The sequence below is a fragment of the Physcomitrium patens genome, chromosome 23 (assembly GCF_059467195.1).
Source record: "Physcomitrium patens ecotype Gransden chromosome 23, ASM5946719v1, whole genome shotgun sequence".
NCBI lineage: Eukaryota > Viridiplantae > Streptophyta > Bryopsida > Funariales > Funariaceae > Physcomitrium > Physcomitrium patens.
In genome coordinates, this window is record NC_143432.1 from 880,053 (window position 1) to 906,984 (window position 26,932).

Sequence of the window (26,932 nt, forward strand, 5' to 3'; positions counted from 1 at the left end):
CCCGATGTAATGGTGTAAAGTAGGTTATGGGCTCGAAGCTTCAAAACTGGGCATGATTGAGAGTTCTGCTGGTTGCTTAACCTAGCTTGCATTGATAGAGTGAATTGAATAGAGAGCGTTTTGAATTTGCCACACAAGTTTACTGCCTACTTCAGTCCTCGTGGTCATTTGCTTGATTTTCTTGATTTTTTTCTTAGGGACTGCACTTCTTCTTACCTTTCTATTTTTTCTGTTGACTTGATGTTTTTCATCTTGGTTACCATGTCTATTGAAAAAAGATTTAATAGGCATTCAGTGTTTCAATAGTACTGAGTTTCATTGCATGAAAATGTCAAATTAGAAATTTGTTTTGTGACAAAGGATACATTCAACATTTTGATGGCACTGTTGAATATGATTCAGATGATGAAGGCTGGAAAAATTGTGATTACAACGTATATACATTACTTACTTCTTTAATTGAAAGAAATGTTTAGGCTCTATTAACTAGTTGCACATGAGGTTTGAGCTCATCTTTTAAAAAAATATGAGCACAAGAATAGCAAAAATATTCATGAGTTATAGTGCCAATTTTTTGATGCTAAGTTAGAAAACAATCAATTTATATCTAACTTTATTGCTCAACTTGAACTCAGCATGAGTAAGCTCCAAGAATTTGATAATTCACATTCTTTGGATGCCTTCAAGATGTCTAAGTTTAGAGACTAACTTACTTGCTAGTTTTGATGGTTTTACCACTGCCTAAAAGAGCACTTCTAAAGAAGATCGTATCTTAGCTAATCTTAAGCTTTTCCTATGTGAGGAGGAGAAGAAGATTTTATGGCGCATACAACAAGAAGTTGCTTTGGATAGCAAAGCTTTTTATACCAGTCATGGACATCTTTCTATTAGTATAAGCTATAGAGGCCAATCTACTTGTAGGAGTCTTCATGCACGCAGATTCTTTATTGATATACTTCCATATGGTTATATAAATCCATTGTACCTTCATTTTGATGAGCATTGTACTTTGCAATTTCCTACTCTTCTATTCTATAGACTCTTTTCTAAACCTCTATTGCCATTAGCAAAACAAACTTTGTTTCCACCAACTCATTTATAAACTCATAGGAATGCCAAGATTGCAAAAATGAAGTGTAGAACAAGATGTAATAATTGTGGTCGACTTGATCATTGGTGGTAAGAATGTCTGCACATATTTTAAGAGCTTGTCTATAGGCCACTCATTTTGTATTTTGGACCTTATATTCAAGCATCTTTTGTTGAGTTATTGGATTCCAATCATTCTTTTTTATCTCCAAAGGTTGCATATCCAGATGTGGAGTATTATTCTTCATTTACTTCTTACAATTATGATGATGTACATTCAAACTAGTTCACTTTTAATAAACAAGATATAAAAAAATAAAAAAAAATAAAAAAAAAAAAAATCAGATTTCTCTCTCAATATTATCCATATTTATATAGCATTAGCATCAAGGAGAATCAAAGATGACTAGATTACTAATAGGAGAGCCATTCATCACATTATTGATAAACTCCAATGGTTTATTAGCTACAAACCATTACCACCTAATGCTATTTGGCTTGTCAAAATCTCTGTTGGTTACAAGTGCTACATAACCAATACAAGTAACAACAAAATTTTGGTTTAGCTTCTTAATCAAATAGAAGCTCATCTTTTTCAGCAAGTTCTCTATATCCTTGGATTTGGCCAAAATCTCTTGTCTCATTAAAGTTGCGAGACAACATAAATTTTTTATTATGTACAAAGATCATACTTGTGAACTTCATTAAGGCAATAGCCTTATCATGGCTAGCTGTATGCTTTAAATATCTTACATTTTAAATTTCATTGTCTTGCTTCCTCCAAGAGATGTTTCTTATATAGCATCTTATAAAAACATTGCTTCTTTAGTAGAATTATAGGATATTGAAACTTGACACCTTTGCCTTGATCACTTATACTATGATATGATTAAAAAGATGGCTACCAATGGTTCAATCATTAAGATATAACTCAAGACTACTAAATCTCCAAAAATATATTTAAATTGCACCTTTGAAAAATCTTGCAGGCCAATGTTTTCTAAGAACATTATTAGAAGTCAATCCACAATGCTAGGGATGCTTCTTCACAACAATATCTATGATTCCATGAGTGTGCATTTTCATGATGGATCATTATATTACATTTGATTCTAAGATGATTGTACATGTTATCATTTTATTTTTTCTATTCTTCATAAATCAAATGTACTTACTTATTTTCAATAAATTTGCAAAATTATATTTTGAGATACAAGCTATAAGGTTCTTACATTACAAACTAGTAATGTAGGTGAATTTTGTAGCAAATGTTTTAGTAATTATCTACATATAGAAGGAATCAAATATGAATTGATTGTATCATATATTCCAAAACAAAATGTTGTCTTAGAGAAAGATAATCAAATTATTATAGAAGTTGTTAGAAGTTTGATCTACTATACTCACTTAGATCCTATGTTTTGGATAGAGGCTTTAAATAATATTGGTTATACTTTAAATCAAATATGTTCTTGTCTTCTTCCAAATGCTATTATTTTCAAAGCTTTTATTGATAAAAGTAACCATGTCTTGCCCATATGCAATCATTTTGTTGCAAAGTTAATTCTCATATTTTTAATAAGCTTTGTAAGAAACTCAATTCAAAGAGCAAAACTAGATTATTTCTTAGATATTCCAATGAGACTAAGGGCTAGTGCATTTGGAACTTATATCATAAACAAATTATCATCAGTAGAGATGTATTGTTTGATGAGCATAATTATGCTCAAGAAACACCATCTATTGCTTTTTAGTCTTCCAACACTACATCTATGGAAGTTCATTTTCTAAAATTTCAATACCCTCTTTTAGTGGAGATAAATCATAATTATTGTACCTCAAGTTTTAATTTTCTTATCTCCTCAAATTCAATTTAGATTCCTTATTTAACATCAAGTAATATAGTTAGTACTTCAAATACTTCCAATATGACAAGTAGTGAGAGTACTTCTACTCTAGGTAATGACAATGTTGATTTCATTGATAATTACTTTAATGAAGTTTATATTCAATCTTTAAAAACAACTCGCATTGTACTTTTGCAAATTCTATTATGACTCTACCATTTGCTTTAGCTTTAAAGTCTCTAGTATCTTCATTTGGATTTCTACATGAGGTTCTTCAATTATATCACAAGACACTTCATTTCTTTTATTCTTTTACAATCAAAAAAAGTAATGCAAGCATAGTATGAATCTTTATTTGACAATAAAACATGGAAGTTTATAGACTTACTCTTGTGGTACAAATCCATTAATTGTAAATGGATCTATGCTCTCAAAACTAAAACTAATGATACTATTGATTGTTTTAAAGAAAGATTAGTGGCTAAAGGTTATTCATAGAAAATTGGTGTTGATTTTATTAAGACTTATTCTCCTATTGTGAAGTATAATTCAATCCAATTGGTTCTTTCAATTGTTGCATGGAAGGATATGCATATTTGACAATTCAATATTAAGACTACTTTTTTACATGGTCAACTTGAACATTAGACATATATGAAGCAAGTCCCTAGATTTGAAGATCCTTAAATTTTTCATAAGGTCTATTGCCAGAAAAAGACATTGTATGGTTTACAGCAAGCAAAGCTATACATAGAATAAATGCATAACCTAATTTTTAGTAACCTATAAGCTTAAACAAAGTATTGTTGATGCTTGTATCTATTGTTCCGATACAAATAATCAACTCATTCTCATAATGTTTGTTGATGATGATTTGTATTGTTGCCAAGATGCTTGCCGCATTCTCTATGTTCTTATGATAATAAACAACATTGTTGAAACAAAGATCAATGATCCAGATACTTAAGTGAGGTTGCAAATTGAATGTGATTGTTTTGCTACACTCATTTTTATACATCAATGTGCTTATTTGGAGAGAATTCTTTGTGAATATGGATTTTCTAAATCTTCATCCATTTCAACTCCAATTTCTTCTAATTCTTTTCTTTGTGGCATCAATTCTATCAATACAAAATTTAATAATAAATTTCCTTTTGTCAATGCTATTGGTAGTCTCTAATTTGCCTCAATAGATAATTGCTGTGATATTATCTACTCACTAAATAATATTACTCATTTTAAATCAAGATTTACTCAAACTTATTATAATGCTATTAAAAAGATATTTTGGTATATTTAGATAACTTTGGATTCCAACCTTGTATATGGTGGAACAAATTCTTTGACTCAATTCACTAGGTTTGTTGATGCAAATTAAGCGGCCAATTTGGACAATCAACAATCACATATTTGATACGTTTTATTTTTAAATGACGGATCTATTAGTTGGGGCTCAAAGAAACAATATTGTTTAGTCAATATTACTACATATTCCAATTATATCATCTTCTTTATGGCTACAAAAGAAATAATTTTGTATCGACAAATGCTAGCAGATCTTGGATTTCTTGAAGAGAAAGCTACCATTGTTTACTCTAATTCTCAAAGTGCAATTCAATTGATAGTTAAACCCAAGTTTCATTCAAGAACCAAGCATGTTGATATTGAATATCACATGTTTCCAAGAAAAAATTAAGAATGGTGTTTTACATATTGATTATATTTCTATGAATGCCAACATAGCAAACATTTTTACAAAAGCCTTGAATCTTGAAAAATTCAAGAAATTACATGCTTTTCTTACTATATATTCTTGCTAATACTTTACTTCTCCATTGTAGTGAGAGTATTACTACATGTTGTAATATCAATAGAGAAGTTATTCTTTAATGAAAATTCAGTAACTAGTGTGTTATTTTTAAGAAGGAATAACTTCTCCCCCAGTACATTACTATTTTTCTTGTTGTAATGAAGTGGCATGAATTATACCCGATGTAATGGTGTTAAGTGCCGTGAGCCAACTTAATTGCCACTGGGCTAGCTTTCTTGCTAGCTGCTCTAACTACTACCCTCAAGTCTACTGATCTTCACCTTTGCATTCCCTCGCAATATTCACAAATACACTCAGAAAAATTAGAGTACACAGTTGGAAACCAACTAAAAGACACGGGTACGGTGATGACACAAAATGAGATGAGTGTGAGAAGGAGTAGAAAGTATTTACTCACGTCTGCTCAAGCCTACGTATTGTCAATATAGGGTCTGTCAAGATTCGTCCTTTCATCAATTAAAGAAAGACGTTCAGGGTTTCATTCGTTGCTCAGCAAATGCATTACACTGGTTTCAAATTTACCTTGACAGGATTGTATTAAGTCATGTTGAATACTTAAATTTTCCGACTAGTGTGCCAAATTTATAACACCGTTCCAATTCGAACAGTCCCATAGACCCCCCGTGGCCGAGCTCGCCAATTCTCACGCCAGTCGCTCATGCATATTGTCGACGAGGTTTCAAAACAGTGGAGGATTGTTCAAGTCCAATGTGGCGCCGGTGCAACCCAGCATAGCAGCATCTGTACAAAAAATATCATTTCATATGCGGGCACTCTTGACCCCAATCAATACTACGATGCCGTCTCAGAGTAGTTGTCCCTAATCCAACAACCCTCCTATCTACGATACCTATCGACTACAATGTCCACAATGTGTCGCTCCTCATCTCGCCAACGACCCGGTTGGCAATCCGGATGGACTAGCTTACGCGGCGGGCTTGAACTTGGTCTGCAAGTCCATCACATCCATGTCCTTGAGCTGGAACGCCCTGGCCAGTACCGAGGTGTCGATTGACGGCTGTGCTGCGAACACGGCGGTGGAGAACTGTACGCCGGGGTTCTGCCCGTTCAACACCGAGATCGTCACGGCGTGACCGCTGCCCACATTCAGCTGGAAGTGCACCAATCCCTTGGGGAACACGAAGAAGTCGCCCCTCTTCAGGCTCGTTGCGAAGAGCTTCCCGGCGGTGTCGACGAATCCGACGTGCACCTCTCCCTTCACCACGTAGATCACCTCCGCGGCCCTGGGGTGGGTGTGAGGGGGCACGAGCCCACCCTTGGCGTAGTTGAACTTGGCCAACGCGAATCCAAGGGTGTTCAACCCGGGGTAGTTGATGCCCGCGAACCCTGGTGCAAGCGCGATGCCGAGGGGGTTGTTGGTGTCTCCGTCCTTGCGGAAGCCCCTGAACGCGAAGTCCTCCGACATGGCAGACGAGGCAGCCTTGCAGGCCAGGCCGTTGATGGTGACCTTGCTAGCCAAATCGGCCACACAATAGTCGTTGATGGGGTCGGCATCACTAGCAGATGCCAAAGCAACCAGAGATGCGACGACGACGAGGATAGCGAAGAGCTTGGCCATTTTGAGTGATAATCCCAAACTACTAAATGGTTGGGTGAGAGAAAACCACTGCAGATGTCTGGTCCCCTACACTCTTACTGTCGTGAAGTTCCTATATACTCCGTCGGAATGCTTGCCACATCATACATTTGTTGAGAAGCGGTCACAGAAGCCGCTGGGTGTTGCCTTTCCAGTCTGACGGTGGACCCACACCGAGACGTGGAACTCGATCACCAATCAATAGTTCTGTCACTTACCCTCGAAGAGGTTTCGCGTAAATACCGCTGTGACCCACAATTCAGCTCCCCGCGCATCTCACTACGGACCGGTCGAGATTGGAATGTCGGCACGAAGCACTTCTACTTCATCCTGAACACACTGCACAACCCTGCAACAGTCGATGAGAAGTCCTAAAGCCCATTTACAGGTCCTCATTCTACGGTACTGCGACGCGGCAGCAGGTCCACCAATCAAGGCAGCTGTTAGGCCTTCTTACCCTGAACGGATTTTTCGCTGCGGTTGTCAATGCCAGGTATTTATGATCTTCGCATTTTTAAAGGTAAAATGGTCGGCACCAGAGGGGTAGAAATGTCTGGATCACTCCCCGCGGAGTTCATTTAGTAACTAGTGTGTTACTTGTAAGCTAGGAAAACTTCTCTCCTGTATATTACTGTTTTTCTGGTAATAAAGTGGTATGGATTATACCCGATGTAATGGTGTAAAGTAGGTTATGGGCTCGAAGCTTCAAAACTGGGCATGATTGAGAGTTCTGCTGGTTGCTTAACCTAGCTTGCATTGATAGAGTGAATTGAATAGAGAGCGTTTTGAATTTGCCACACAAGTTTACTGCCTACTTCAGTCCTCGTGGTCATTTGCTTGATTTTCTTGATTTTTTTCTTAGGGACTGCACTTCTTCTTACCTTTCTATTTTTTCTGTTGACTTGATGTTTTTCATCTTGGTTACCATGTCTATTGAAAAAAGATTTAATAGGCATTCAGTGTTTCAATAGTACTGAGTTTCATTGCATGAAAATGTCAAATTAGAAATTTGTTTTGTGACAAAGGATACATTCAACATTTTGATGGCACTGTTGAATATGATTCAGATGATGAAGGCTGGAAAAATTGTGATTACAAAGTATATACATTACTTACTTCTTTAATTGAAAGAAATGTTTAGGCTCTATTAACTAGTTGCACATGAGGTTTGAGCTCATCTTTTAAAAAAATATGAGCACAAGAATAGCAAAAATATTCATGAGTTATAGTGCCAATTTTTTGATGCTAAGTTAGAAAACAATCAATTTATATCTAACTTTATTGCTCAACTTGAACTCAGCATGAGTAAGCTCCAAGAATTTGATAATTCACATTCTTTGGATGCCTTCAAGATGTCTAAGTTTAGAGACTAACTTACTTGCTAGTTTTGATGGTTTTACCACTGCCTAAAAGAGCACTTCTAAAGAAGATCGTATCTTAGCTAATCTTAAGCTTTTCCTATGTGAGGAGGAGAAGAAGATTTTATGGCGCATACAACAAGAAGTTGCTTTGGATAGCAAAGCTTTTTATACCAGTCATGGACATCTTTCTATTAGTATAAGCTATAGAGGCCAATCTACTTGTAGGAGTCTTCATGCACGCAGATTCTTTATTGATATACTTCCATATGGTTATATAAATCCATTGTACCTTCATTTTGATGAGCATTGTACTTTGCAATTTCCTACTCTTCTATTCTATAGACTCTTTTCTAAACCTCTATTGCCATTAGCAAAACAAACTTTGTTTCCACCAACTCATTTATAAACTCATAGGAATGCCAAGATTGCAAAAATGAAGTGTAGAACAAGATGTAATAATTGTGGTCGACTTGATCATTGGTGGTAAGAATGTCTGCATATATTTTAAGAGCTTGTCTATAGGCCACTCATTTTGTATTTTGGACCTTATATTCAAGCATCTTTTGTTGAGTTATTGGATTCCAATCATTCTTTTTTATCTCCAAAGGTTGTATATCCAGATGTGGAGTATTATTCTTCATTTACTTCTTACAATTATGATGATGTACATTCAAACTAGTACACTTTTAATAAACAAGATATAAAAAAATAAATAAAAATAAATAAAAAAAAATCAGATTTCTCTCTCAATATTATCCATATTTATATAGCATTAGCATCAAGGAGAATCAAAGATGACTAGATTACTAATAGGAGAGCCATTCATCACATTATTGATAAACTCCAATGGTTTATTAGCTACAAACCATTACCACCTAATGCTATTTGGCTTGTCAAAATCTCTGTTGGTTACAAGTGCTACATAACCAATACAAGTAACAACAAAATTTTGGTTTAGCTTCTTAATCAAATAGAAGCTCATCTTTTTCAGCAAGTTCTCTATATCCTTGGATTTGGCCAAAATCTCTTGTCTCATTAAAGTTGCGAGACAACATAAATTTTTTATTATGTACAAAGATCATACTTGTGAACTTCATTAAGGCAATAGCCTTATCATGGCTAGCTGTATGCTTTAAATATCTTACATTTTAAATTTCATTGTCTTGCTTCCTCCAAGAGATGTTTCTTATATAGCATCTTATAAAAACATTGCTTCTTTAGTAGAATTATAGGATATTGAAACTTGACACCTTTGCCTTGATCACTTATACTATGATATGATTAAAAAGATGGCTACCAATGGTTCAATCATTAAGATATAACTCAAGACTACTAAATCTCCAAAAATATATTTAAATTGCACCTTTGAAAAATCTTGCAGGCCAATGTTTTCTAAGAACATTATTAGAAGTCAATCCACAATGCTAGGGATGCTTCTTCACAACAATATCTATGATTCCATGAGTGTGCATTTTCATGATGGATCATTATATTACATTTGATTCTAAGATGATTGTACATGTTATCATTTTATTTTTTCTATTCTTCATAAATCAAATGTACTTACTTATTTTCAATAAATTTGCAAAATTATATTTTGAGATACAAGCTATAAGGTTCTTACATTACAAACTAGTAATGTAGGTGAATTTTGTAGCAAATGTTTTAGTAATTATCTACATATAGAAGGAATCAAATATGAATTGATTGTATCATATATTCCAAAACAAAATGTTGTCTTAGAGAAAGATAATCAAATTATTATAGAAGTTGTTAGAAGTTTGATCTACTATACTCACTTAGATCCTATGTTTTGGATAGAGGCTTTAAATAATATTGGTTATACTTTAAATCAAATATGTTCTTGTCTTCTTCCAAATGCTATTATTTTCAAAGCTTTTATTGATAAAAGTAACCATGTCTTGCCCATATGCAATCATTTTGTTGCAAAGTTAATTCTCATATTTTTAATAAGCTTTGTAAGAAACTCAATCCAAAGAGCAAAACTAGATTATTTCTTAGATATTCCAATGAGACTAAGGGCTAGTGCATTTGGAACTTATATCATAAACAAATTATCATCAGTAGAGATGTATTGTTTGATGAGCATAATTATGCTCAAGAAACACCATCTATTGCTTTTTAGTCTTCCAACACTACATCTATGGAAGTTCATTTTCTAAAATTTCAATACCCTCTTTTAGTGGAGATAAATCATAATTATTGTACCTCAAGTTTTAATTTTCTTATCTCCTCAAATTCAATTTAGATTCCTTATTTAACATCAAGTAATATAGTTAGTACTTCAAATACTTCCAATATGACAAGTAGTGAGAGTACTTCTACTCTAGGTAATGACAATGTTGATTTCATTGATAATTACTTTAATGAAGTTTATATTCAATCTTTAAAAACAACTCGCATTGTACTTTTGCAAATTCTATTATGACTCTACCATTTGCTTTAGCTTTAAAGTCTCTAGTATCTTCATTTGGATTTCTACATGAGGTTCCTCAATTATATCACAAGACACTTCATTTCTTTTATTCTTTACAATCAAAAAAAGTAATGCAAGCATAGTATGAATCTTTATTTGACAATAAAACATGGAAGTTTATAGACTTACTCTTGTGGTACAAATCCATTAATTGTAAATGGATCTATGCTCTCAAAACTAAAACTAATGATACTATTGATTGTTTTAAAGAAAGATTAGTGGCTAAAGGTTATTCATAGAAAATTGGTGTTGATTTTATTAAGACTTATTCTCCTATTGTGAAGTATAATTCAATCCAATTGGTTCTTTCAATTGTTGCATGGAAGGATATGCATATTTGACAATTCAATATTAAGACTACTTTTTTACATGGTCAACTTGAACATTAGACATATATGAAGCAAGTCCCTAGATTTGAAGATCCTTAAATTTTTCATAAGGTCTATTGCCAGAAAAAGACATTGTATGGTTTACAGCAAGCAAAGCTATACATAGAATAAATGCATAACCTAATTTTTAGTAACCTATAAGCTTAAACAAAGTATTGTTGATGCTTGTATCTATTGTTCCGATACAAATAATCAACTCATTCTCATAATGTTTGTTGATGATGATTTGTATTGTTGCCAAGATGCTTGCCGCATTCTCTATGTTCTTATGATAATAAACAACATTGTTGAAACAAAGATCAATGATCCAGATACTTAAGTGAGGTTGCAAATTGAATGTGATTGTTTTGCTACACTCATTTTTATACATCAATGTGCTTATTTGGAGAGAATTCTTTGTGAATATGGATTTTCTAAATCTTCATCCATTTCAACTCCAATTTCTTCTAATTCTTTTCTTTGTGGCATCAATTCTATCAATACAAAATTTAATAATAAATTTCCTTTTGTCAATGCTATTGGTAGTCTCTAATTTGCCTCAATAGATAATTGCTGTGATATTATCTACTCACTAAATAATATTACTCATTTTAAATCAAGATTTACTCAAACTTATTATAATGCTATTAAAAAGATATTTTGGTATATTTAGATAACTTTGGATTCCAACCTTGTATATGGTGGAACAAATTCTTTGACTCAATTCACTAGGTTTGTTGATGCAAATTAAGCGGCCAATTTGGACAATCAACAATCACATATTTGATACGTTTTATTTTTAAATGACGCATCTATTAGTTGGGGCTCAAAGAAACAATATTGTTTAGTCAATATTACTACATATTCCAATTATATCATCTTCTTTATGGCTACAAAAGAAATAATTTTGTATCGACAAATGCTAGCAGATCTTGGATTTCTTGAAGAGAAAGCTACCATTGTTTACTCTAATTCTCAAAGTGCAATTCAATTGATAGTTAAACCCAAGTTTCATTCAAGAACCAAGCATGTTGATATTGAATATCACATGTTTCCAAGAAAAAATTAAGAATGGTGTTTTACATATTGATTATATTTCTATGAATGCCAACATAGCAAACATTTTTACAAAAGCCTTGAATCTTGAAAAATTCAAGAAATTACATGCTTTTCTTACTATATATTCTTGCTAATACTTTACTTCTCCATTGTAGTGAGAGTATTACTACATGTTGTAATATCAATAGAGAAGTTATTCTTTAATGAAAATTCAGTAACTAGTGTGTTATTTTTAAGAAGGAATAACTTCTCCCCCAGTACATTACTATTTTTCTTGTTGTAATGAAGTGGCATGAATTATACCCGATGTAATGGTGTTAAGTGCCGTGAGCCAACTTAATTGCCACTGGGCTAGCTTTCTTGCTAGCTGCTCTAACTACTACCCTCAAGTCTACTGATCTTCACCTTTGCATTCCCTCGCAATATTCACAAATACACTCAGAAAAATTAGAGTACACAGTTGGAAACCAACTAAAAGACACGGGTACGGTGATGACACAAAATGAGATGAGTGTGAGAAGGAGTAGAAAGTATTTACTCACGTCTGCTCAAGCCTACGTATTGTCAATATAGGGTCTGTCAAGATTCGTCCTTTCATCAATTAAAGAAAGACGTTCAGGGTTTCATTCGTTGCTCAGCAAATGCATTACACTGGTTTCAAATTTACCTTGACAGGATTGTATTAAGTCATGTTGAATACTTAAATTTTCCGACTAGTGTGCCAAATTTATAACACCGTTCCAATTCGAACAGTCCCATAGACCCCCCGTGGCCGAGCTCGCCAATTCTCACGCCAGTCGCTCATGCATATTGTCGACGAGGTTTCAAAACAGTGGAGGATTGTTCAAGTCCAATGTGGCGCCGGTGCAACCCAGCATAGCAGCATCTGTACAAAAAATATCATTTCATATGCGGGCACTCTTGACCCCAATCAATACTACGATGCCGTCTCAGAGTAGTTGTCCCTAATCCAACAACCCTCCTATCTACGATACCTATCGACTACAATGTCCACAATGTGTCGCTCCTCATCTCGCCAACGACCCGGTTGGCAATCCGGATGGACTAGCTTACGCGGCGGGCTTGAACTTGGTCTGCAAGTCCATCACATCCATGTCCTTGAGCTGGAACGCCCTGGCCAGTACCGAGGTGTCGATTGACGGCTGTGCTGCGAACACGGCGGTGGAGAACTGTACGCCGGGGTTCTGCCCGTTCAACACCGAGATCGTCACGGCGTGACCGCTGCCCACATTCAGCTGGAAGTGCACCAATCCCTTGGGGAACACGAAGAAGTCGCCCCTCTTCAGGCTCGTTGCGAAGAGCTTCCCGGCGGTGTCGACGAATCCGACGTGCACCTCTCCCTTCACCACGTAGATCACCTCCGCGGCCCTGGGGTGGGTGTGAGGGGGCACGAGCCCACCCTTGGCGTAGTTGAACTTGGCCAACGCGAATCCAAGGGTGTTCAACCCGGGGTAGTTGATGCCCGCGAACCCTGGTGCAAGCGCGATGCCGAGGGGGTTGTTGGTGTCTCCGTCCTTGCGGAAGCCCCTGAACGCGAAGTCCTCCGACATGGCAGACGAGGCAGGCTTGCAGGCCAGGCCGTTGATGGTGATCTTGCTAGCCAAATCCGCCACACAATAGTCGTTGATGGGGTCGGCATCACTAGCAGATGCCAAAGCAACCAGGGAAGCCACAACGACGAAGATAACGAGGACCTTGGCCATCTTGTCCAGATTGACTACAGTCACCGCGCAGAGGTAAACGCTCCGACGAGAGTGAATAGCGTTGTAAGTACCTTCACCTCTGCAATCGGGGATGTCGTGAAGTTCCTATATACTCCGTCGAAATGCTTGCCAGATCAGACATTCGTTAAGAAGTTATTACAGAAGCCGCTGAGTGTTGCCTTTCCAGTCTTTCTGCGGACCCACACCGATTTGCGGAAGTCGATCACCAATCAATAGTTCTGCCACTTAGTCTCCAATAGGACGCCGCTAATACCGCTGTGTCCCAAATTAAGATCCTCGCGCATCACACCACCCACCCATCGAGATGAAAATGTCGGTACGAGGCATTTCTACTTCACCCGAATCACCCCGCACAAGTGAGGCACCCGTGGATACTCGATATGCCATTCATTGTTGCACTGCTTTGCACACTCACTAGTTATTGACCAGGAAGTGCGAGGTACCAATATTAGTCTTGAGAGGATGTGCGTGAATGTTTGCGGCTGGTTATTGCTGCGGCTCAAAGTTGACGTGTGTGACATGGTATCTAGCAGGTTTGAGTCACGTAGGGTTGTGCTTCCTAAATCGTTGCGTGTGATTCATCGCCACACATGTCATGAATGGATATGGGTTCGGCCGTACTTGGAATAATATACTCGCCGATACCATTTATCCCTATACACTCCTTGCACCGTGTATCCCCCACAGTTGAATTCGCAAGTTCACACCAGTAGCTCATGAGGAATGCCTCTGAAGATTCGAAACTGTGGAGTTTTATTCAAGTCCAGTGTACCGCCGGTGCAACCCAGCATAGCAGCATCTGTACAAAAAAAATCATTTCATATGCGGGCACTCTTGACCCCAATCAATACTACGATGCCGTCTCAGAGTAGTTGTCCCTAATCCAACAACCCTCCTATCTACGATACCTATCGACTACAATGTCCACAATGTGTCGCTCCTCATCTCGCCAACGACCCGGTTGGCAATCCGGATGGACTAGCTTACGCGGCGGGCTTGAACTTGGTCTGCAAGTCCATCACATCCATGTCCTTGAGCTGGAACGCCCTGGCCAGTACCGAGGTGTCGATTGACGGCTGTGCTGCGAACACGGCGGTGGAGAACTGTACGCCGGGGTTCTGCCCGTTCAACACCGAGATCGTCACGGCGTGACCGCTGCCCACATTCAGCTGGAAGTGCACCAATCCCTTGGGGAACACGAAGAAGTCGCCCCTCTTCAGGCTCGTTGCGAAGAGCTTCCCGGCGGTGTCGACGAATCCGACGTGCACCTCTCCCTTCACCACGTAGATCACCTCCGCGGCCCTGGGGTGGGTGTGAGGGGGCACGAGCCCACCCTTGGCGTAGTTGAACTTGGCCAACGCGAATCCAAGGGTGTTCAACCCGGGGTAGTTGATGCCCGCGAACCCTGGTGCAAGCGCGATGCCGAGGGGGTTGTTGGTGTCTCCGTCCTTGCGGAAGCCCCTGAACGCGAAGTCCTCCGACATGGCAGACGAGGCAGCCTTGCAGGCCAGGCCGTTGATGGTGACCTTGCTAGCCAAATCGGCCACACAATAGTCGTTGATGGGGTCGGCATCACTAGCAGATGCCAAAGCAACCAGAGATGCGACGACGACGAGGATAGCGAAGAGCTTGGCCATTTTGAGTGATAATCCCAAACTACTAAATGGTTGGGTGAGAGAAAACCACTGCAGATGTCTGGTCCCCTACACTCTTACTGTCGTGAAGTTCCTATATACTCCGTCGGAATGCTTGCCACATCATACATTTGTTGAGAAGCGGTCACAGAAGCCGCTGGGTGTTGCCTTTCCAGTCTGACGGTGGACCCACACCGAGACGTGGAACTCGATCACCAATCAATAGTTCTGTCACTTACCCTCGAAGAGGTTTCGCGTAAATACCGCTGTGACCCACAATTCAGCTCCCCGCGCATCTCACTACGGACCGGTCGAGATTGGAATGTCGGCACGAAGCACTTCTACTTCATCCTGAACACACTGCACAACCCTGCAACAGTCGATGAGAAGTCCTAAAGCCCATTTACAGGTCCTCATTCTACGGTACTGCGACGCGGCAGCAGGTCCACCAATCAAGGCAGCTGTTAGGCCTTCTTACCCTGAACGGATTTTTCGCTGCGGTTGTCAATGCCAGGTATTTATGATCTTCGCATTTTTAAAGGTAAAATGGTCGGCACCAGAGGGGTAGAAATGTCTGGATCACTCCCCGCGGAGTTCATTTAGTAACTAGTGTGTTACTTGTAAGCTAGGAAAACTTCTCTCCTGTATATTACTGTTTTTCTGGTAATAAAGTGGTATGGATTATACCCGATGTAATGGTGTAAAGTAGGTTATGGGCTCGAAGCTTCAAAACTGGGCATGATTGAGAGTTCTGCTGGTTGCTTAACCTAGCTTGCATTGATAGAGTGAATTGAATAGAGAGCGTTTTGAATTTGCCACACAAGTTTACTGCCTACTTCAGTCCTCGTGGTCATTTGCTTGATTTTCTTGATTTTTTTCTTAGGGACTGCACTTCTTCTTACCTTTCTATTTTTTCTGTTGACTTGATGTTTTTCATCTTGGTTACCATGTCTATTGAAAAAAGATTTAATAGGCATTCAGCGTTTCAATAGTACTGAGTTTCATTGCATGAAAATGTCAAATTAGAAATTTGTTTTGTGACAAAGGATACATTCAACATTTTGATGGCACTGTTGAATATGATTCAGATGATGAAGGCTGGAAAAATTGTGATTACAACGTATATACATTACTTACTTCTTTAATTGAAAGAAATGTTTAGGCTCTATTAACTAGTTGCACATGAGGTTTGAACTCATCTTTTAAAAAAATATGAGCACAAGAATAGCAAAAATATTCATGAGTTATAGTGCCAATTTTTTGATGCTAAGTTAGAAAACAATCAATTTATATCTAACTTTATTGCTCAACTTGAACTCAGCATGAGTAAGCTCCAAGAATTTGATAATTCACATTCTTTGGATGCCTTCAAGATGTCTAAGTTTAGAGCTAACTTACTTGCTAGTTTTGATGGTTTTACCACTGCCTAAAAGAGCACTTCTAAAGAAGATCGTATCTTAGCTAATCTTAAGCTTTTCCTATGTGAGGAGGAGAAGAAGATTTTATGGCGCATACAACAAGAAGTTGCTTTGGATAGCAAAGCTTTTTATACCAGTCATGGACATCTTTCTATTAGTATAAGCTATAGAGGCCAATCTACTTGTAGGAGTCTTCATGCACGCAGATTCTTTATTGATATACTTCCATATGGTTATATAAATCCATTGTACCTTCATTTTGATGAGCATTGTACTTTGCAATTTCCTACTCTTCTATTCTATAGACTCTTTTCTAAACCTCTATTGCCATTAGCAAAACAAACTTTGTTTCCACCAACTCATTTATAAACTCATAGGAATGCCAAGATTGCAAAAATGAAGTGTAGAACAAGATGTAATAATTGTGGTCGACTTGATCATTGGTGGTAAGAATGTCTGCACATATTTTAAGAGCTTGTCTATAGGCCACTCATTTTGTATTTTGGACCTTATATTCAAGCATCTTTTGTTGAGTTATTGGATTCCAATCATTCTTTTTTATCTCCAAAGGTTGTATATCCAGATGTGGAGTATTATTCTTCATTTACTTCTTACAATTATGATGATGTACATTCAAACTAGTTCACTTTTAATAAACAAGATATAAAAAAAAAAAAAAAAAAAAAAAAATCAGATTTCTCTCTCAATATTATCCATATTTATATAGCATTAGCATCAAGGAGAATCAAAGATGACTAGATTACTAATAGGAGAGCCATTCATCACATTATTGATAAACTCCAATGGTTTATTAGCTACAAACCATTACCACCTAATGCTATTTGGCTTGTCAAAATCTCTGTTGGTTACAAGTGCTACATAACCAATACAAGTAACAACAAAATTTTGGTTTAGCTTCTTAATCAAATAGAAGCTCATCTTTTTCAGCAAGTTCTCTATATCCTTGGATTTGGCCAAAATCTCTTGTCTCATTAAAGTTGCGAGACAACATAAATTTTTTATTATGTACAAAGATCATACTTGTGAACTTCATTAAGGCAATAGCCTTATCATGGCTAGCTGTATGCTTTAAATATCTTACATTTTAAATTTCATTGTCTTGCTTCCTCCAAGAGATGTTTCTTATATAGCATCTTATAAAAACATTGCTTCTTTAATAGAATTATAGGATATTGAAACTTGACACCTTTGCCTTGATCACTTATACTATGATATGATTAAAAAGATGGCTACCAATGGTTCAATCATTAAGATATAACTCAAGACTACTAAATCTCCAAAAATATATTTAAATTGCACCTTTGAAAAATCTTGCAGGCCAATGTTTTCTAAGAACATTATTAGAAGTCAATCCACAATGCTAAGGATGCTTCTTCACAACAATATCTATGATTCCATGAGTGTGCATTTTCATGATGGATCATTATATTACATTTGATTCTAAGATGATTGTACATGTTATCATTTTATTTTTTCTATTCTTCATAAATCAAATGTACTTACTTATTTTCAATAAATTTGCAAAATTATATTTTGAGATACAAGCTATAAGGTTCTTACATTACAAACTAGTAATGTAGGTGAATTTTGTAGCAAATGTTTTAGTAATTATCTACATATAGAAGGAATCAAATATGAATTGATTGTATCATATATTCCAAAACAAAATGTTGTCTTAGAGAAAGATAATCAAATTATTATAGAAGTTGTTAGAAGTTTGATCTACTATACTCACTTAGATCCTATGTTTTGGATAGAGGCTTTAAATAATATTGGTTATACTTTAAATCAAATATGTTCTTGTCTTCTTCCAAATGCTATTATTTTCAAAGCTTTTATTGATAAAAGTAACCATGTCTTGCCCATATGCAATCATTTTGTTGCAAAGTTAATTCTCATATTTTTAATAAGCTTTGTAAGAAACTCAATCCAAAGAGCAAAACTAGATTATTTCTTAGATATTCCAATGAGACTAAGGGCTAGTGCATTTGGAACTTATATCATAAACAAATTATCATCAGTAGAGATGTATTGTTTGATGAGCATAATTATGCTCAAGAAACACCATCTATTGCTTTTTAGTCTTCCAACACTACATCTATGGAAGTTCATTTTCTAAAATTTCAATACCCTCTTTTAGTGGAGATAAATCATAATTATTGTACCTCAAGTTTTAATTTTCTTATCTCCTCAAATTCAATTTAGATTCCTTATTTAACATCAAGTAATATAGTTAGTACTTCAAATACTTCCAATATGACAAGTAGTGAGAGTACTTCTACTCTAGGTAATGACAATGTTGATTTCATTGATAATTACTTTAATGAAGTTTATATTCAATCTTTAAAAACAACTCGCATTGTACTTTTGCAAATTCTATTATGACTCTACCATTTGCTTTAGCTTTAAAGTCTCTAGTATCTTCATTTGGATTTCTACATGAGGTTCCTCAATTATATCACAAGACACTTCATTTCTTTTATTCTTTACAATCAAAAAAAGTAATGCAAGCATAGTATGAATCTTTATTTGACAATAAAACATGGAAGTTTATAGACTTACTCTTGTGGTACAAATCCATTAATTGTAAATGGATCTATGCTCTCAAAACTAAAACTAATGATACTATTGATTGTTTTAAAGAAAGATTAGTGGCTAAAGGTTATTCATAGAAAATTGGTGTTGATTTTATTAAGACTTATTCTCCTATTGTGAAGTATAATTCAATCCAATTGGTTCTTTCAATTGTTGCATGGAAGGATATGCATATTTGACAATTCAATATTAAGACTACTTTTTTACATGGTCAACTTGAACATTAGACATATATGAAGCAAGTCCCTAGATTTGAAGATCCTTAAATTTTTCATAAGGTCTATTGCCAGAAAAAGACATTGTATGGTTTACAGCAAGCAAAGCTATACATAGAATAAATGCATAACCTAATTTTTAGTAACCTATAAGCTTAAACAAAGTATTGTTGATGCTTGTATCTATTGTTCCGATACAAATAATCAACTCATTCTCATAATGTTTGTTGATGATGATTTGTATTGTTGCCAAGATGCTTGCCGCATTCTCTATGTTCTTATGATAATAAACAACATTGTTGAAACAAAGATCAATGATCCAGATACTTAAGTGAGGTTGCAAATTGAATGTGATTGTTTTGCTACACTCATTTTTATACATCAATGTGCTTATTTGGAGAGAATTCTTTGTGAATATGGATTTTCTAAATCTTCATCCATTTCAACTCCAATTTCTTCTAATTCTTTTCTTTGTGGCATCAATTCTATCAATACAAAATTTAATAATAAATTTCCTTTTGTCAATGCTATTGGTAGTCTCTAATTTGCCTCAATAGATAATTGCTGTGATATTATCTACTCACTAAATAATATTACTCATTTTAAATCAAGATTTACTCAAACTTATTATAATGCTATTAAAAAGATATTTTGGTATATTTAGATAACTTTGGATTCCAACCTTGTATATGGTGGAACAAATTCTTTGACTCAATTCACTAGGTTTGTTGATGCAAATTAAGCGGCCAATTTGGACAATCAACAATCACATATTTGATACGTTTTATTTTTAAATGACGGATCTATTAGTTGGGGCTCAAAGAAACAATATTGTTTAGTCAATATTACTACATATTCCAATTATATCATCTTCTTTATGGCTACAAAAGAAATAATTTTGTATCGACAAATGCTAGCAGATCTTGGATTTCTTGAAGAGAAAGCTACCATTGTTTACTCTAATTCTCAAAGTGCAATTCAATTGATAGTTAAACCCAAGTTTCATTCAAGAACCAAGCATGTTGATATTGAATATCACATGTTTCCAAGAAAAAATTAAGAATGGTGTTTTACATATTGATTATATTTCTATGAATGCCAACATAGCAAACATTTTTACAAAAGCCTTGAATCTTGAAAAATTCAAGAAATTACATGCTTTTCTTACTATATATTCTTGCTAATACTTTACTTCTCCATTGTAGTGAGAGTATTACTACATGTTGTAATATCAATAGAGAAGTTATTCTTTAATGAAAATTCAGTAACTAGTGTGTTATTTTTAAGAAGGAATAACTTCTCCCCCAGTACATTACTATTTTTCTTGTTGTAATGAAGTGGCATGAATTATACCCGATGTAATGGTGTTAAGTGCCGTGAGCCAACTTAATTGCCACTGGGCTAGCTTTCTTGCTAGCTGCTCTAACTACTACCCTCAAGTCTACTGATCTTCACCTTTGCATTCCCTCGCAATATTCACAAATACACTCAGAAAAATTAGAGTACACAGTTGGAAACCAACTAAAAGACACGGGTACGGTGATGACACAAAATGAGATGAGTGTGAGAAGGAGTAGAAAGTATTTACTCACGTCTGCTCAAGCCTACGTATTGTCAATATAGGGTCTGTCAAGATTCGTCCTTTCATCAATTAAAGAAAGACGTTCAGGGTTTCATTCGTTGCTCAGCAAATGCATTACACTGGTTTCAAATTTACCTTGACAGGATTGTATTAAGTCATGTTGAATACTTAAATTTTCCGACTAGTGTGCCAAATTTATAACACCGTTCCAATTCGAACAGTCCCATAGACCCCCCGTGGCCGAGCTCGCCAATTCTCACGCCAGTCGCTCATGCATATTGTCGACGAGGTTTCAAAACAGTGGAGGATTGTTCAAGTCCAATGTGGCGCCGGTGCAACCCAGCATAGCAGCATCTGTACAAAAAATATCATTTCATATGCGGGCACTCTTGACCCCAATCAATACTACGATGCCGTCTCAGAGTAGTTGTCCCTAATCCAACAACCCTCCTATCTACGATACCTATCGACTACAATGTCCACAATGTGTCGCTCCTCATCTCGCCAACGACCCGGTTGGCAATCCGGATGGACTAGCTTACGCGGCGGGCTTGAACTTGGTCTGCAAGTCCATCACATCCATGTCCTTGAGCTGGAACGCCCTGGCCAGTACCGAGGTGTCGATTGACGGCTGTGCTGCGAACACGGCGGTGGAGAACTGTACGCCGGGGTTCTGCCCGTTCAACACCGAGATCGTCACGGCGTGACCGCTGCCCACATTCAGCTGGAAGTGCACCAATCCCTTGGGGAACACGAAGAAGTCGCCCCTCTTCAGGCTCGTTGCGAAGAGCTTCCCGGCGGTGTCGACGAATCCGACGTGCACCTCTCCCTTCACCACGTAGATCACCTCCGCGGCCCTGGGGTGGGTGTGAGGGGGCACGAGCCCACCCTTGGCGTAGTTGAACTTGGCCAACGCGAATCCAAGGGTGTTCAACCCGGGGTAGTTGATGCCCGCGAACCCTGGTGCAAGCGCGATGCCGAGGGGGTTGTTGGTGTCTCCGTCCTTGCGGAAGCCCCTGAACGCGAAGTCCTCCGACATGGCAGACGAGGCAGCCTTGCAGGCCAGGCCGTTGATGGTGACCTTGCTAGCCAAATCGGCCACACAATAGTCGTTGATGGGGTCGGCATCACTAGCAGATGCCAAAGCAACCAGAGAAGCCACAACGACGAAGATAACGAGGACCTTGGCCATCTTGTCCAGATTGACTACAGTCACCGCGCAGAGGTAAACGCTCCGACGAGAGTGAATAGCGTTGTAAGTACCTTCACCTCTGCAATCGGGGATGTCGTGAAGTTCCTATATACTCCGTCGGAATGCTTGCCAGATCAGACATTAGTTAAGAAGTTATTACTGAAGCCGCTGAGTGTTGCCTTTCCAGTCTTTCTGCGGACCCACACCGAATTGCGGTAAGCAATTTGTGTTTAGAATTCGGACTGCCGTGCAGTTTGAACAGCGGATGGAGTGGGAGCTTACCGAGTCAATGGGGAAGTTGAGAGTTTATCAACAAGAGCCACTAAGTGATGAGTAGAGGTGGGAAATGTTGCAAAGAAATCGGAATTTTGAATCGAGGGAATCGGGTTGAGCGGGAGAAGTTGTGCTGAAGATGTTTTGTCTGCCTCAGTTTTAGATTTGGTCCTCCCACATAGGTAAGTGAGACTTGATTTAATACTTGTGAATGTGTACGGTGACTTGGAATGAAGTTACCGATTGTAATTTTGCATAGAAATTGGTTTCTGATGGCGTACTGAGAAGCTTTTGAATTATTCAGATTTACAGTTTATGTGATAGTTGAGGATCTTTTGAAATTCGTTCACAACAATGTTTTCAAATGGAATGCAGTTTGTGCATCCACTAACTTTGTGCAGTGTGGAACAAATTTGAATCAATTAATAACATATTTTTTTAATAAATTTTAAGAAATCCTAAGTAAGTTGTATAGTATAGTAATAACCTCAGTAATTATTAATTTAATTGTTGATCATGATTCAAAAAGATAATATTGTATGAATCTACTAATTGATAATAAGCATACATAATTTGATGAAAATTGTACTTGTAGATTAAAAACAAATGCTCTAAATTTTCTCAAGTGTTAATTGTTTTCCTTTTTTGACTTTGATGTGAATCTTCTAATATTATCACAAACATATATATTAACATTAGAATTTACTTTGAAAAAAAGAGATAGAAAGAAGTAATTAAATTCAATAATATTTTATGGAATAGCTTTTTAGAAGCCTCGTAGATACAATTTTGATTTTATAAATGTTTATAAGTAATTGTTAGATTTAAAACTTGGCCAACAAATTGGCCATGTGATGCAAATATTGGCCATTTGCTATATAAGTTGGCCACATGTTGCACATGTTGATCACTTGTTGTACAAGTTGGCCATATAGTGTATATGATAGAAAATTACCTTGAAAGTTAAAGTCATGTTTAAAAATTTGAACACGTGTTGGATTAATTATAGAATATTTTATATAATTAATTAGTTATATAATAAATATGGAAATAAGAGAAAAGCCATTATTACTTTCATCAACTTTTTTTTACTTCTATTCTAGTTTTAAGAATTTAGAATTTTTTGTTGTTGGTAATAGCAATTCTAATTTCTTCTTGAATTTACATACTTTTTAATTTTAATTATTTTATCTTGTTTTAAGAAACATCTCACTTGTTTAATTATGTTCTTTAAGTTCTTGTCTTTTATAGATTGGTAGAAATCTACTTATAATATTGAAGTTTTTTTATTTATTAGTTAAAAGTAGATTATTATTAAAAAACTTTAAGAATAAAAACAAACATCTAAGATGTATCTCAAAAAAAGATAAAATAAAAAATGAATAAAAAATATGTATATTTAAGAAGAAATTAGAATAGCTATAGCTAAAGACAAAAAGATCATAAACTCTTGAAACTAAATTAGAAGCAAGAAAAGAATTGATAGTAGTAAGAAAGGCCTCACTTTTGCTTTTATATATATTATTTAATTAAGATTTATATGACCATGTTTTATAGGACCTCAAATATGTGTCTTATTTGTAAAACATATTTTTAACTTGTAAAACAAGTTTCTTATATGTGAGCAATATGACCAACTTATATTTTAGGTGGTCAGTATTTGCAACATATGGCTAATTTGATGGCTAAGTTTTCAACCTATTAATCACTTATAAACATGTCTAAAATCAAATTTGCATCTATGGAGCTTCTAAGAAGTTTTTCCATAAGATATTAATTATTTAATTAATATATATTTATATTAATTAATATATTAATTATTTATTTATTTTTATTTATTTCTATATATATTATGTTATTTAAGTAATTATTAGTATCACTTATACTTGTAGCATTACCTCCTCTCTTCTTAAAAATGAGTTCTTTAAAAAATGGTGATTATATGATACAGAAGACTAAGATGCAATATATTATATTTGTCACATACTTTGATCTTTCTCTCTTTCAAAGATAATTGATTAGTGTTCTAAGATATTGATAGTGTTCCATATTAGGAAAGAAAACATCCTATTATTTGATCGTTGCTAAAATCTTCATAACTTTATTCAAATAAAACATTTGGAACACCATCACTAGAGGTTCCTACCTCTAATAATACCACCAAACATTGAAAGTCTCTTCTAAGGTTGTAATACCAAACATATTGGATCTTGTCATCTATTTGTAAAAAAATATGTTGTTTTTGAGGATCTTTATATATATTATATAATCTAAAAGGTTGAGACAATTTGAATGTTTTGTTTGGTAATTCAATAAGAAAAATAGCTCTTAAATAGAATTTGATTGTTATTGATTTTTCATCTCTTTAATACTATAAATATAAAAAATTACAAATAAATTAGTAGATAGAATTTAATCTTCATAAAATCTTGTTTATTTTATAGAAAAGAATTTTTTGATTTATGATCTTGATTTTACTAAATTTTATTAATGAAATGCATCAACCTACTTTGATGGACTTGCAAGATTCTTATATGGCTGCTAGATTCATTCCATCAACTTTTTTCAACTAAATAAATCACCAAATCATTGTATGTATATCAATTTAATATTACAAATAGATTAGTATTTTATTAAACATATTTTGAAAGCTTAGAATTATATGATTATATTCATACTTCTTTTTTCATAAAGTGGCTTGAAGTACTTTTGCACATATTTATACAATGTATATGTAATACTTGTTTGCATTTATTTTTAATGAATTAGTAAAAATCAACAGGTTATAAGCCTCAACAACATCACTATACTATGCAAAAAAATAAATCATTCTAAACTTATCAAAAATCTTTGTTGTAACATTCTTTATTAATAAGAATTGTAAGATAGATTTTTCATCTATTTTAGCCAACGATTGTTCTCTACAAATACTATGATGATTATCTTTTATTTATCTCATAGTAATATTTTTTATTATCCTAAGTTAATGATTCATTATATATGCTATAAAAATTAGAAAAAATATCATATATATCCTTCAAATATATCAAAATATTAAGAATATTTTTATATTTTTAATAATAGCATATATTTTTCTAAAATTATTAATAATAGTATACATATCCTCTACTTTGATAAGATATTAGAAATCTGAAAATTCCATTTATGTTTTTGTCTTCATGTCGGCTAAAAAAAAAAGAGATCACACATAACATGTCCTTTTGAGCAAATTGTCGAGAAAAAAAAAAAAAAAAAAAAAAAAATTGGAGGTGCTTGATAGTATACAACATGCAGCTCTCTCCTTCATTTCTAAGATCATTGAAAGAACAAATATTTTGCAAGGCACAGACCTTCCTTAGTAGAAGAAATTGTGATTGCAACTATAAGATATCCAACATCAAAACTTAGTAGCTCTACAGTAAGTTAAATACATAATCTTATTGTACAATAATTCTTTATAGATACTTTGTCATTTATAAAACCTTCACAATTAGATAAACTTACAAAGAAAAACTAAGAAGTTTAGCCACAAATCAATACAAGAATTATTTTTAAAAGTATTCAATGATTTTTCATATTTTGCAATGAGCAAAGAGACCACACTATTGGGTATATATACTACTTAATTCCAAAGGCTACTAGGATACTCCTTCAAAGAGTCATTATTGTGTGAATCCACCATTGTCTTAGTTTTAAGGAAGCAAAATTGTTAATTTAGAATGGTATGAATCAATTCCTAGCCTAAACATGGGATATTACGACTTTCATTTTTAGAATATAAAAATCAAATTTAGATGGTATTTGAAGACAAAATTTACCAATTCTGCATCTATAGCTTGAACCCAAATATAACTATCAATTTTAATTTGCATTAAAAATAACAATAATTAGACTTGACCAAATTGTTCACAAATATGGCCAACAATAGTAGTTGTAGTCATCAAAACGTTTTAAATTAGGCATCAAATTCTATGGCTTTAAAAATAAGTTGTATACACTATATTGTTGTATAATATGGATTCTTGCTTGAGAATACATTGAGCACCTACCTGTCAAAGATAAATAAAAAATACAACAACAAAATTTTATCAAATTTAATAAAATCTTAAATAAACTCTAATTAATTCTTAATAAGCCTATAGGAGCTTTAACCAATTCAAAAGAAATTTAAAAGAAATTACTAAAAAATATAAAGAAGTCATCAATTAATTTTAATAAATAAATAAATAAAATCTTCAAAAAATATTAAAATATTTTTTTTAAAGAAATATTAAATGAATTCTAATTAAATATTTATATAGTCCTAAATAAATCCTAATAAAATTCTAAAAAATCTTTTTAAAATTCTAATCAAATCTAAAAAAATTATAATAAAATCTTAAATAAATCCTAATAAAATATTAATTAAATTCTAATAAAAATTCTAATTTTATCCTAATCAAATCTTAAATCAATATTAATCATATCTTAACCAAATCCTAACTAAATCCAAAACCAATCCTAAACTAATTCTAAAAAAATCTTAATCAAATTATAATTTAATCTTAATCAAATTCTAATTAATCATAAATTAATCATAATAAAATTCTAATCAAATATCAATCTAAT

At 34.8% G+C, this 26,932-nt stretch overlaps 4 protein-coding genes across 4 annotated transcripts; all 4 read right to left on the reverse strand.

The window, feature by feature from the left end:
• Window positions 1–5,274: 5,274 nt before the first annotated feature.
• Window positions 5,275–7,029, reverse strand: LOC112275559 (germin-like protein subfamily 2 member 1). Its single transcript, XM_024506026.3, has one exon. It carries the CDS (start codon window positions 6,344–6,346, stop codon window positions 5,693–5,695), a length of 654 nt encoding a protein of 217 aa, XP_024361794.1. The 5' UTR covers window positions 6,347–7,029; the 3' UTR covers window positions 5,275–5,692.
• Window positions 7,030–12,301: 5,272 nt separating this feature from the next.
• On the reverse strand, window positions 12,302–13,460 carry LOC112275561 (germin-like protein subfamily 2 member 1). Its single transcript, XM_024506029.3, has one exon. The coding sequence runs from the start codon at window positions 13,371–13,373 to the stop codon at window positions 12,720–12,722; it is 654 nt and encodes a 217-aa protein (XP_024361797.1). The 5' UTR covers window positions 13,374–13,460; the 3' UTR covers window positions 12,302–12,719.
• A 668-nt stretch (window positions 13,461–14,128) lies between these two features.
• On the reverse strand, window positions 14,129–15,714 carry LOC112275558 (germin-like protein subfamily 2 member 1). Its single transcript, XM_024506025.3, has one exon. It carries the CDS (start codon window positions 15,029–15,031, stop codon window positions 14,378–14,380), a length of 654 nt encoding a protein of 217 aa, XP_024361793.1. The 5' UTR covers window positions 15,032–15,714; the 3' UTR covers window positions 14,129–14,377.
• Window positions 15,715–20,979: 5,265 nt separating this feature from the next.
• On the reverse strand, window positions 20,980–22,137 carry LOC149986469 (germin-like protein subfamily 2 member 1). Its single transcript, XM_090246693.1, has one exon. The coding sequence runs from the start codon at window positions 22,049–22,051 to the stop codon at window positions 21,398–21,400; it is 654 nt and encodes a 217-aa protein (XP_090102819.1). The 5' UTR covers window positions 22,052–22,137; the 3' UTR covers window positions 20,980–21,397.
• Window positions 22,138–26,932: the final 4,795 nt, after the last annotated feature.

What these genes read in the sequence shown, in the direction of transcription:
- LOC112275559 (XM_024506026.3), bottom strand. Translation starts at nt 6,346, where the DNA reads ATGGCCAAGCTCTTCGCTATCCTCGTCGTCGTCGCATCTCTGGTTGCT.
- LOC112275561 (XM_024506029.3), bottom strand. Translation starts at nt 13,373, where the DNA reads ATGGCCAAGGTCCTCGTTATCTTCGTCGTTGTGGCTTCCCTGGTTGCT.
- LOC112275558 (XM_024506025.3), bottom strand. Translation starts at nt 15,031, where the DNA reads ATGGCCAAGCTCTTCGCTATCCTCGTCGTCGTCGCATCTCTGGTTGCT.
- LOC149986469 (XM_090246693.1), bottom strand. Translation starts at nt 22,051, where the DNA reads ATGGCCAAGGTCCTCGTTATCTTCGTCGTTGTGGCTTCTCTGGTTGCT.